Source organism: Eulemur rufifrons, chromosome 6, assembly GCF_041146395.1.
Source record: "Eulemur rufifrons isolate Redbay chromosome 6, OSU_ERuf_1, whole genome shotgun sequence".
Lineage (NCBI taxonomy): Eukaryota > Metazoa > Chordata > Mammalia > Primates > Lemuridae > Eulemur > Eulemur rufifrons.
Genome location: NC_090988.1, coordinates 53220256 through 53232960, shown reverse-complemented (window position 1 = coordinate 53232960; position 12705 = coordinate 53220256). Strand labels below are relative to the sequence as shown.

At 41.2% G+C, this 12705-nt stretch overlaps 2 protein-coding genes across 3 annotated transcripts in view; one reads left to right on the top strand and one right to left on the bottom strand.

Moving 5' to 3' along the window:
* Positions 1–1460: 1460 nt before the first annotated feature.
* Positions 1461–4264, bottom strand: COA4 (cytochrome c oxidase assembly factor 4 homolog). 2 transcript variants are annotated; one of them, XM_069469272.1, is made up of 2 exons: positions 4205–4264; positions 1461–2177 (listed from the first exon to the last, which is right to left on the bottom strand). In XM_069469272.1, the coding sequence occupies exon 2, from the start codon at positions 2165–2167 to the stop codon at positions 1904–1906; it is 264 nt and encodes an 87-aa protein (XP_069325373.1). In that variant the 5' UTR covers positions 2168–2177; positions 4205–4264; the 3' UTR covers positions 1461–1903. The 2 variants fall into 2 exon arrangements, with proteins under 2 accessions (XP_069325373.1, XP_069325372.1); XM_069469271.1 differs by having other exon boundaries at positions 4229–4254.
* A 204-nt stretch (positions 4265–4468) lies between these two features.
* Positions 4469–12705, top strand: part of PAAF1 (proteasomal ATPase associated factor 1) — a 33667-nt gene continuing 25430 nt past the window's right edge. Inside the window, exons 1-3 of the mRNA XM_069469270.1 lie at positions 4469–4515; positions 6229–6269; positions 10369–10472. Of these exons, the coding sequence (XP_069325371.1) occupies positions 4469–4515; positions 6229–6269; positions 10369–10472 (192 nt within the window). The remainder of the gene's footprint in view (positions 4516–6228; positions 6270–10368; positions 10473–12705) is intronic.

Sequence of the window (12705 nt, the reverse complement as noted above, 5' to 3'; positions counted from 1 at the left end):
CTAGCACAAAGGCTCAAAGTAGATTTTAGGGCCTACTGTACTTCAGATTTGGGCTTCTAATAGATAGGTGCTCAAAAAATGTTTGTTGACCAACACAGGGGTTACAGGAAAAGTAGAAAAAAAAAAATTCGGCCGGGCGCGGTGGCTCACGCCTGTAATCCTAGCACTCTGGGAGGCCGAGGCGGGTGGATCGCTCGAGGTCAGGAGTTCGAGACCAGCCTGAGCAAGAGTGAGACCCCGTCTCTACTAAAAATAGAAAGAAATTATATGGACAACTAAAATATATATATACAAAAAAAAATTAGCCGGGCATGGTGGCGCATGTCTGTAGTCCCAGCTACTCGGGAGGCTGAGGCAGTAGGATCGCTTAAGCCCAGGAGTTTGAGGTTGCTGTGAGCTAGACTGACGCCACGGCACTCACTCTAGCCCGGGCAAGAGAGTGAGACTCTGTCTCAAAAAAAAAAAAAAAAAAAAAAAAGAAAAAAAAAAATCCTCAGTATTGTGGTGAGTAAAAAATTAAAAAAGAAGATAATAGGTATAACAACAAAAAAGATTTAAAAATGTTTCTAGGCCTAGCGTGGTGGTTCATTCTTGTAATCCTAGCACTGAGGCGAGAGGATTACTTGAGGCCAGGAGTTCTAGACCAGCCTGAACAAGAGTGAGACCCTGTCTCTAAAAAAAAATAGAAAGAAAAACATCAGCCAGGTGTGGGCGTGTACCTTTAGTCCCAGCTACTTGGGAGGCTGAGGCAGGAGCATCACTTGAGCCCAGGAGTTTGAGGTTGTTGTGTGCTATGGTGATGCCACTGCACCCTAGCCCAAGCAACAGAGTAAGACCCTGTCTCAATTAAAAAAAAAAAAAAAAAGTTTCTGACTGATGATGATGAATGTCCCCTTTCATTCCAACTTCTATGACAGGGATTACTGCCCCCAACCCCCTTCCCACTCCCAAATGCCTTACAGGGGTAGGCAGGAATAGAATGTGAAGAAAAATGAGAAGTGATGGCAACTGTTATGAATGAGAAAACACACCCTCTTAAAGGAGGAACTATTATTCAACTCCAGCAAATTGTTGTCAAGTGGGAATAAAAGCTCCATGTTGACAGCTCCGTTTTTCAAAAGCTTAAAATCTATATTTTAATGTTAAACATACTTTTAAAATGTTAGGCCAACTTTTTGTTTGTTGGAGTGGGAGCAGGTTGAGGCCAGACTCTGCATCTGTTAATTCAACAGAATGTGGCATATAAAAGGTACTTCAGTATTTGAATAAAAAGTTTTCTTGCTTGCTTTCTTCTTTCCATTAATCTGAATGAAACATCCAGAACAAGTGATAAAAGATAAAAGCACTCATATCATTGTCAGGAACTAGTTTTTCCAGTGTTGTTTCATTATTATCTATCAAACTAGACTCTAATCAACATGAAGGCAGAGGTCATATCACACTATTCATCACATCAGTTTCCAACACAATGCCTCAGAAATACTTGCTGCCGTTGAACCCATGAGTGAATAAACGAAGATCTAATTCGGTAACCAATATACCTTTATATTGTGAATTTACTTTTAAATTAAAATGTCCCTGTATTGAGTACACTGAGTGCTTGGCACACCCAAGTACTGAGATGGGCACATCCCTACCCCATTTTGTTTTACATGGCAAATAATTGGTGGGACAAGATGGGTGAGGATGTGTGGGATCTGACCATGAAAATATAACAGCTCTTTGTGGCAGTCCTGTCCAAACCCATCGTGTCTGGCCCTTAACAACCCCAGTTCCAAAGACCATGCCCAAGTTTTACACCTCCTGGCCCATTATGTCCACCATTCAGGATTTCTTCTTCCGATGGTGTCTTTGGGTATTGGTTTCTACATGGCCTTCTCCTGGGGACAGGTGGTTTGGGGTCTCAGTGGTGGGCATTTGCTTGCTCTTTCCTCCTCTGCAGCTCCTCCCGCCGCCTTGCCTGCTGTTCACTCATGCAGTCCCTGAAGGCCTGCACCTGTGACTGGCACTGCCGCCAGTCCTGGTGCTGGGCCATGCACTCCTGCACTGCAAAGTGGGAGGCAGCACAGCCAGAGCGGGAGATAAGCTGGTCCAGCGGGTCCTCTTCCTCATCTTCCTTCTTCATCTGTCGGGTCCAGGTATGGCCTTGAGGAACTGAGGTTGACATCTTGGGGAATCTACAGAATATGAACAGAGACAAGATTAGAACAGGGATATAATTATATAGAAGTTTCCTGGGTTATAAATAGCATTGACCAAACTGCACTATTATAGCCTGTTTATGTGTCTGTCTCCCCTCAGAGACTCTAAGTTGAGGACAGATGCTTGTCCTGATTTATTACCTTGGTGCCTCTAGCACTAGGCCTGGCAGAGGATGGGCCTGCAAAATGGTTTGAACAGAACTGAATGAGACAAATAAAGTATGTGAGAATGCTTAACACAGCACTCAATAAGCTCAATGGATTCTGCTAATGGAATATAAATTAGGTGAAAAGTCACCTTTTTGGAGAAGCCATCTCTGATCTATCTCAGAAGAATTAACTTTCTTCTTTTTTCCTACTGGACTTATTTTATGTCTGAAGAAGAATAAAGTTTAAAACTTGAAAAAGCACCCAAATAAGGCTAGGTTTTGACACATGGGAGGAATGGAAAGAATTCAGTGTGGCTGTAATATAGAGCATGCAGAGGACAGGGAAAGAGATGAGTCCATCAAGTAAGTGAGGTAACTTTGACAACTATACAAAATTGTGAGGTATATTTACCCAGACTGTCTTCCCAAGATCATCTGTTTCAGAGCATCAATAGAAGGTAGCATACAGAAGGAACTTAAGAAAGGTTTGAAGAAAAATGACTTCAGCCTTTGCACATATTTCACCATGCTGGGCTGTAAAGAAGCTAAAAGGACTCCTTAATGCCATTACTTTGTCTCTCATTCATCCCACAAATGATTATTGAGCACCTATTATGCACCAGGCACTATGCTCCAGTTCAGGACTCAGGGGGGACCAAGTCAGCTACAGTTCCTGCCTTCATGGAGTTTACAATCTAAACAGGGAAACAGCGGTGGGGGAGAGGTACAGGAAAAAAAAAAAATTAAAAAACAGAGAAACAAGGCAGTATACTACACAGTGTGTACAGATAGGTAAGACTGGGAACACTGTGAAGGGATACCTAATCCAGACAAGAACAGGAATAAGCAGGGAAAGCTTCCTAGAGGAAGTGATTTCTAAGCTGAGATTGAAAGATAAATAGGAGTTAGCCAGAGATTTTAAGAATATTTCTGACCAATAAAAGAGCAGGGGGTTGAGATAGAATTGGACACACAAGAGGAATAAAAAGTTCGGTGACTGGAGAATAGAATATGAGAACAAGACAACAAATTAAACTGGCGATGTAAGTGTCTGATCATAGCAAGGCTTTGCATGACATGTTAAGGACTTTTATCCTGAGGATAATGAGGAAGTCGTCAGAGAAATTTAAACACTCTGTAGCCCCTACATAAATCTCATTTGCTTTGGAGGCAGTATAATTCAAGATAGAAAAAAATAGGCTTTCAAACAGCCTTGGATTGGAAACTTAGCTTTGCCACTGCCTCATTGGGTGCCCTTGGGCAAGTCACTTTATAACCTCTCCTGAAAAATAAAGATGATAAAGTTTGCAGGGAGCCTGGTATGTTCAAAGAGTTCAATAAATGATAGTTCCCTCTTCCTAAATACCTATGAACTCTTTAAAGGCCAGGAGCAAATCTTTTAGAGCAAGAAAGGTTAAATGGAAATCGCCTTGGATCCTAAGCCAAGAGATCCCGGTTCGAATCCCAGCCCTACGCCTTACCATGTAATCTTTTTCATTTTAGCTTCCCCACCGATATTTAACTCGCACAATTAGAATGAGGATTAATATAATAAATGAAAACTGCTTGGGCTACAACAGGCCTCAGTAATTGCTACTGTACTCTTCTCCCACCGCCACCTGGCTTCAGTCTCCCTTGGAGTAAAACGAGACCACCCCCGATCAGAGATCAGGGCAGGCTAGACGGTTGGAAGCAGGACTGTGAAGGCTGGCCCGGACTAGGAAGGCAAGGAAAGAGTGGGAAAGCAGAGAGATGCGGGTGGCCAGGGGACGCATGCGTCTACGCAGCCGCCAAACGCAATCCCGTTGTGCCTGCAACGCCTCCCCGCGCAAGGTCGCGGAACACGGTGCTCACAGAGCAGAGGGGGAGAAGACAAACCGAACGCCCTCTCCTGAGTGGCAGCGGCCGGCAGCACGGCAGCAGGACCTCTTCTCTGCTTCCTCCTAGGAACCAGCCCCTCATGGGGAGTGCGCGCACTCAAGGGGCGGGGGAAGCCATCGCACGTTTTCATTGGTGGCTTCCGGGTGTAGAGCCCTCCCTGCGTCCTCGCCGCACGCTTTGGGGGGACGTGCTTCCGGGAAGTGGCGGAAGAGGTGGGCTGGCCGAGGTGGGGTGGAGATGGCGGCGCCTTTGAGGATTCAGAGCGACTGGGCCCAAGCCCTCAGGTGAAGCTAGGCCCGGAACAGGGGCACAGGAGGCGGGTAGCGGATGTTGCCTTTGAGTTAAGAATAGCTATGTCTGATTCAGCATATCCACAGGGGTTACTTCCTCAATTGTTGAGGGAGGTGGAGGGTACGGCGTCTAGAAAAAGAAGTCTCAAACCCATATGGTCATTGTTTTTCATTCTCCGAACAGCTATCCGGAAGGCAAGGACTGTGTAATCCCTGCGTCAGAACTGGGATCAATCAGTTGGAGAAAAACAGGGAAAGTGGGAGGCAGGAAGACTCTTGGCCAAGTAGTCATTTAGCAAATATTACCTGGTCTTCAGTTATTTGCAAGTCCCAGTACTCACCGTCACTTTGTGTGTGATAGAATCTTTGTGTCCTCCTAGGTTCCTACTGCTATATTAGGCATATTAGACGATTCTGTTTGGGAAACAGGGTAACACTTATAATGCCCAGGCCCTGTAGTAGATGCACGTGGAGCTCAGATGTGCACTCTAAACATAAGTGATCGTTTCTGCTCTGCAACAAGCTGACATCTTAATCGGGAATACACAGCAAACCATTCATTCATTTGAAATTAATTAAAAGATTTTTTTGAGACAGGGTCTTGCTCTGTCACCCAGGCTGAAGTAGTGTCATGATTATAGCTCACTGCATCCTTGAACTCCTGGGCTCTGGCGATCCTCCTGCCTCAGCCTCTCAAGTAGCTAGGATTACGGGCACATGCCACCATGGCCAACTTTTTTTTTTGTAGAGACAGGGTTTTGCTGTGTTGCCCAGGCTAGTCTCAAATTCCTGGCTTCAAGTGATCCTCCCGCCTGGGCCTCCCAAAATGCTGGGATTACAGGCATGAGCCACAGCACCAGTCCTAAGATATATTTATTGATCATATATAGTGCCAATTATTTCTCTGGGCATCAGAATGAGTATAGTAGTGCCATAGGTGGCAACTATTATTAATAAGTGTTTTTGAAATTGAAACAATGAACACAGAATATGATAAGTAATAAAGGAAGAACAGCAATTGCCTATGAGAGAATGCAGAATCAAAATCAGAGGACATAACTTGCCCAAGATCATGCAACCGATCATGTGTTAGAAGGTTGCTATCAATCTAGATCTCTCTGTCTTAAAAGCCTAGGCCCTTTCCATCATACCCTAAAAGCGTTAGGGTGAAGAGATCAGGATTTAGATGATTGAGGAGGTGCATTCTAAAGCATATAAAAAGTCAGTGTGAGGTATTAGAAAGTACACAGACCTTATTTTGTACCAGTCTTAGGTTTCAATTCGAAATGTCATAACTAGATGATTTTGGGCAAGTCACTTCTTTCCGAGCTTCAGTTTTTTATCTTTAACATGGGGATAATAAAACATATCTTGTTTGGTTGTGAGGCTTAATGATGTTATATGCAAAGTGCCTAGCACAGGGCCTGGTTTATATTAATCCTAATAAATATCTTGATTTCTCAAAGTGAACTCCCTATTGATGGAAGCATTTGAGCATTAACTTAACCAACAGATTCATTAAATACTTAATCCAGAAATATTTTATCAACAAATAAAATTTGTCTTAGAATAATCTACGCCTGGATGGGAAGTTGGACTGGATCATGTCTAAGTACTAGTACCAAACTGGAAATTTGGACTTTCTTTCTCCCCTTGTACCTGTTTAACTTTGAGTGTGTCTAATTAGGCTTTTGACTTTCTTCACAGGAAAGATGAAGGGGAGGCCTGGCTGAGCTGTCACCCCCCAGGTAATGTCCATGAATCTGTATGCCCTCCCTTAAAAGAGGAAGGATTTATTACCCTTAAAAGAAAGCTTCCTACTTTCTCTTGGCCCAGCCTTCTTGCACAGTGCTCACAGCTGTGAGCTTGTGCTTGACCAGTCTGGATTGTATGGATGTCACCCCATTCCAGGGAAAGGCCTTCAGATTGGTTTTCCATTTAGAACCCACAGACTTACGGAGATTTGCTGATGAATCTTAATCAGTTCCTTAGTCCTGTGCTGTTGTATTTTAAGCAGTTTTACAGCTTCAGCTGGGACCTTCCTGATGATAATTTCTAGATATATAGCTCTAGCCCTGACCTCTCTTCAAGTTCAAGCAGAGATTGAACAGTTGTCTGCTAGAGATTTCTGCTTAAAGGTCTTGGCTGTCATCTTAAGTTACTTAGTAATAAAGTCCAAAACCAAACTGAGCACATTTGTTGTCAAATGGGTTCTCTTTCTTGATTTTTTTCATTCTTAAGTTACCATCATTCTTTTAGGCATGACGTGAAAAACCTAGTTATTTCACCCTGCCATATCCAGACAGCTCCCAAGTTCTATCTAGTTTTTCTTTGAATGACACTCTTCTGTCATGCCCAACCATTCGGTGCACACTATAACCAGTGTGGCACTATTTCAAAAACAAATCAACCTTCCTTCTAAATTCTGTGAGAAAGTTTTGTTCACTTCAGATGCCATTGATATATTTTATTTCTATGAGAAGTAAAGTTTGAAATGTAGAGTCTTCTTTTTTATGGGGTGGGAGGGTCAGTGTCTCTCTCTCTTGCCCAGGCAGGAATACAGTGGCCCAATCATAGCTCACAACCTCAAGTTCCTGGGCTCAAGCTATCCTCCTGCCTCAACCTCCCTAGTAGCTAGGACTACAGGTGCATACCAACATGTCCAGTTAATTTTCTTAAACTTATTTTTTGTAGCGATGAGGTATCACCATGTTGTCCAGGCTAGTCTCAAACTCCTAGCCTCAAGTGATCCTCTCACCTTGGCCTCCCAAATTGCTAGGATTATAGGTGTGAGCCACCACACCCAGCCTAGGGTCCTTTTTTGAGGATGCTGCACGTGTGAAGAGGGTAGTAGCTAGAAGATCTCACAGTCAAGGGTTTTAATTTTGCTTTAAAAAATGGGAGTAATTGAAGAAAGCAATTTAAAAATATAGGTTGAAGGTAGACGAAAGAAGGACTGACTGAAGAGCCAATTCTTAGAGGAGAAAGAGGAGAATGAATTAAGTCTAAGAGACTAGGATAAAAGAAGGTGAGGGTAATTGCAGATAAATGTGTGGGCACGGACATGGAAATTTGAGGGTAACTTATAGCCCTAGTTTTCTGTATGAAGTTGGAGATAGTGTCAACCCTTAAGGAGGAGGGCCTTTTGTTTTTGTTTTTAAATAACAACTTTATTGAGATAAAATGTGCTATTTATGTGCTACTTTACACACATTGTTTCTTAAAATCCTATCAGGTAGGCACTATTAGGAATCTAGGATTTTTTTTAAATAGCTTTATTGAGATACAATTCGCATACCATGAAGTTTATTTTTTCTGTTTTTTATTAATTTTTTTTTTGGAGACAGGATCTTGCTCTGTCACTTAGGCTGGAGTGTAGTGCAAAATCGTAACTCACTGCAGCCTGGAACTCCTAGGTTCAAACGATCTTCCTGCCTCAGCCTCCTGAGTAGCTAGGACTATAGGTGCAGGCCACCATACCCAGCTGATTTTAAAATTTGTAGAGACGGGGTCTCACTCTGTGACTCAGGCTGGTCTTGAACTCCTGGCCTCAAGTGATGCTCCCACCTCAGCCTCCCAAAGTGTTGGGAATACAAGTGTGAGCCACTGTACCTAGCCTAGGTTCACCTTTAAAAAAAAAATTTTTTTTTACAGAGTTAACATTCTTAAAGATTCACCTTTTTAAAGTGTGTAATTCAGTGGATTTTAGTATATTCACAGAGTTGTGCATCATCTCTCCTATTAAATAATTCCAGAACACCTTTATCATACCCCAGTAAAACTGCATACCCATTAACAGTCAATTCCCACTCCCCAGTCCTAGCAACTATTAATTTACTTTCTGTCTCTATAGATTTGCCTACTTTGGACATTTCATATAAGTGGAATCATAAAATATATGGCCTTTTGTGCCTGACTTCTGACATTTATCATGTTTTCATTTTGTACTTTTTATCAGTACTTCATTCCTTTTTGTGGCCAGGTAAGAGTTAGTCTGTTTTATGGATATGCCAAATTTTATTTATCTGTTCATCAATTGATGAACATTTGAGTTATTTCCACTTTTTGGCTATCATGAAGAAAGGAGATTTTGATAGCAGGATAAGTGGCATGAGAACTGGCTGCTGTGAGTGGAAGGGGCAAAAGGACTGCAAAACTGCTGAGTTTGAAAACCTGAATTGGAGTGGTGCCAGTCTGCACAGTTGTGTCCTTTTCTGTAGCAGCACTCACCTTTCTGCAGGAAGGTAGAAGATGAGTGGTTGGATTGATCCCAGTTCTATTATATAGACAAAACCAAGACTGAGATCATTTTAGTGATTTCACAAATGTAGAGAAGTCATTGAGGGTGTTGTCAGGAGATTGGTCGAAATGATGCATCATGTGGGCCAGACTTTTTAGGGAAATTGGTAAAGAAAGGAGGGACTCTTGGCCTAGGATAAAAAACAAAGTTCTGCTGGGTGCAGTGGCTCAAGCCTGTCACTTTGGGAGGCCAAGGTGAGAGGATTGCTTGAGGCCAGGAGTTTAAGACCAGTTTGGGCAACATGAGACTCTGTCTCTACAAAAAAATCAAAACATTAAAAAAAATTTTTTTTTGTTTTACTTTAAAAAAAGGAAAGAAAAAAACCCCAAAGTTCCCTCAGTCCTGTTTTTGTGCCATCTTTCTGAAATAGTACTTTGTTCCACTTTCCTGTGAATAGCTTCTTTACTAGATCTTCTCTAGTTCAAACTTTTACCTTAGATTGTTTCTCTGTGATTTATCTTTCAACTATCATTTCTCTGACTACTGTAACCAAACTGGTGTATTAATTGATGCCTCCTTCCTCCCCATTCTTTTTGACTTTCTTTTGTTCTTGACATGCACCTCCTTGAACTAGAGTTTTTTTTTCCCTTATTTTCTTCCTAACCAGGTCCTATCTTTCTTTTAAGATTGTTGAAGTTCCACCTTCTCTAGAAAGCCCTCCCACTCTTCTGTGAATCCATGATGGTTTCTACTTCCCCCTTACCCCTATAACTTCAGTTTGGTTTATTCAGTTTATTTATTGAATAACTCATAGTACCCTGCTAGTTTCTGAACTCGAGGACTTCACATTCTAGTGGGGAAGTCAGACACGTAATCAATGTGTTACAGGCTGTTATACATGTGAATATATAAGGTGCAGAAGAATGAAAAAAGTTTTTAACTTCATTCTGTCATCTGCGTATGTTTATGTATAGGATAATATCTTTTTTTAAAAATAATATTACATAGTTGCCGGCTAATTGTTTCTATTTTTAGTAGAGAAAAGGTGTCGCTCTTGCTCAGGCTGGTCTTGAACTCCTGGGCGCAAGCAATCCTCCTGCCTCGGCCTCCCAGAGTGCTAGGATTACGGGTGTGAGCCACCTTGCCCAGCCAGGATAATATCTTATTTAGCCCATATGACTGTAAAAGCAGTATTCTACTTAGGCAAATTTTCCAGATTACTGAAGCTTAATTCTTTACTGTGTAACTGTGTATATATATTGTAGATAAATACATATATGCATTCTGATCTTCACCTTTCATTCTGGAAGAATTACGTTTCACAGCTAGTAAAACAGGTTGGGATAACTCTACCAGCCCTCCTTACAGGTGCTTTATCATTTTTCTAAATCTCTGTTTCTAGCTTTTAGTCTTTCAGTGTATTCCCTCCCAAATTAGGTTTGCTGGTCTAATGCTCTTTCCACTTAACCAGTCTTTTAACACAGGCAATTATTTTTCTTTCACCGGCCAATTTCATGAGCATACCATCTATACAGATGCCTGAATTGAATCTTCAAGGAGAAAAATATTCTTCTTATTTTTTGAGACATGCTTCTTTTGTGCCTTAGGGAAACCATCTTTGTATGGCAGCCTAACTTGTCAAGGAATTGGCCTAGATGGTATCCCAGAGATTACAGCTTCTGAAGGATTTATTGTGAATGAAATAAACAAGGTATGTTTTTACGTCTTCTAGATGGCACAGTGTTCAAAGCTATGGTAGTACCCATATAGCTACTATAGATACTTATAGTATTATCAGTGACCTGTCATCTCCACTTCATTTATACAATAATTTGCTGCCTTTGAGTGTCAAGAGTTTTCTTTTTCTCTTGTATTTACATATACTTTTACTTTTTTGTTGTTGTTGTTGAGACAGAGTCTCTGTCACCCTGAGTAAAGTGCAGTGGCATCATCGTAGCTCACTGCAACCTCAAACTCCTGGGCTCAAGCAATCCTTCTGCCTCAGCCTCCTGAGTAGCTGGGACTACAGGCGTGCGCCACAATGCCCAGCCGATTTTTTTCTTTTTGGTAGAGATGGGGTCTCATTCTTGCTCAGGATGGTCTTGAACTCCTGAGCTAAAGCAATCCTCCCACCTTGGCCTCCCAGAATGGTAGGATTACAGGCATGAGCCATCACACCCAGCCGCATAATACTTTCAAGTGCAATCAAACTTCCTCTTATTTCCCTTATACCAGCTCTGATAATATGAACTACGTGTATAATTTTAAATTTTCTAGTAGCCACATTAAAAAGATAAATAGGTGAAATTAATTTTAATATTTGATTTAACCCAATATATCTAGGATATTATTTCAACCTGTAATTAAAATAAAAAATTATTAACAAGATATTTTATACTTTTTTTTATTAAGTCTTCAAAATCTATGGCCGGGCGCGGTGGCTCACGCCTGTAATCCTAGCACTCTGGGAGGCCGAGGCGGGAAGATTGCTCGAGGTCAGGAGTTCAAGACCAGCCTGAGCAAGAGCGAGACCCTGTCTCTACTAAAAATAGAAAGAAATGATCTGGACAGCTAAAAATATATATAGAAAAAAATTAGCCGGGCATGGTGGCACATGCCTGTAGTCCCAGCTACTCAGGAGGCTGAGGCAGAAGGATTGCTTCAGCCCAGGAATTTGAGGTTGTTGTGAGCTAGGCTGATGCCATGGCACTCTAGCCCGGGCAACAGAGTGAGACTCTGTGTCACCAAAAAAAAAAAAAAAAAGAAGTCTTTAAAATCCCATGTATATGTTACACTTACAGCGTATCTCAATTCAGGCTCTAATTTTTTATTGGAAATACTGTATTTAGGCTTCATAAAATTTATAGTTGAAAACATAGATTCACATATCCAAGTAGTAGTTCACCAACCTGATGTGGCTAGTAACTACCAACTGCATAGCCTTACGGTCTGTGTCTGGTGAGGCCTTGGTGAAGAGTCTACATTAATAGTACTTAATAGTTTTTCTCATTTATCTTTGAGGTGAGTTGATGGCTAAGCTAAGTGGAGTACCCACGATTTGCCTTTTCTTACACATTCTGACTGCTGTAGTCAGTGTACTCTGTTGAGATGATTCCCAAAGGGTGGACCAGCCTTTTTTTGTGTAATTAAACTTTTTTTTAGCTGTAAAATATTTTTAGTATACTGATAAGTATAAAGAAAACTTTGCTTTTTATATAGGATGTTTAGCAAATGTTCACCCATTACCTTCTTTGTGCCAGGTGAGAGGCTACATGTCATTATATATTTTTTTTGTTCTCGTCTACTCTGAAGGGATAGTATATATCTTATATTTGTTTTTCATAAGAAGCTATGGGTATTGTATGATAGTGTCGGAAGATCTGAGTCTAAGTCTTAGTTAACTGACACTTATTAGCTATATCATTTTTGACAAATAATTTAGTTCTCTGAGCCTCAATTTCCCCATCTATAAAACAGAGGCAATATACTTCTTCATAGGATGGTTAATGGATAGTGACATTGCATATGGATGAAACTGCAAAATAATTACAAAAGTTAGTTTTGATTGTTTACCATAACAATTCTGTGGGATTGGCATTTTAAATGTCCATTTTGCAGATAAGCAAACAGACTCAGAGAGGTTAATCCCTAATAATCAAAGTCAATTTGACTGTATACTGGAATTGAAACCCAGTTCTAATGATTCCAAGTTAACACTACCTTGCAAGCCTGCATTTTTCCCAGGTGTTTTGCCAGTATCCATCCACAGTCTAGGGGCTGACTTCTCTCTTCCCTTCATATTCAGACCTGGATACAATCCCTATCTCTTCAAACATCATTGCTAATTTTTACTGTGATCCTGCTGGGTAGGTTAAGACAGTAAGTTGCTTATAGTTGAACATTCATTTGTTTCCTAACTACCATGAGTCACTTTGCTATTTCGT

Bases quoted from the DNA above. Each gene is read 5' to 3' on its own strand.
- COA4 (XM_069469272.1), bottom strand. From the start codon at position 2,167: ATGTCAACCTCAGTTCCTCAAGGCCATACCTGGACCCGACAGATGAAG.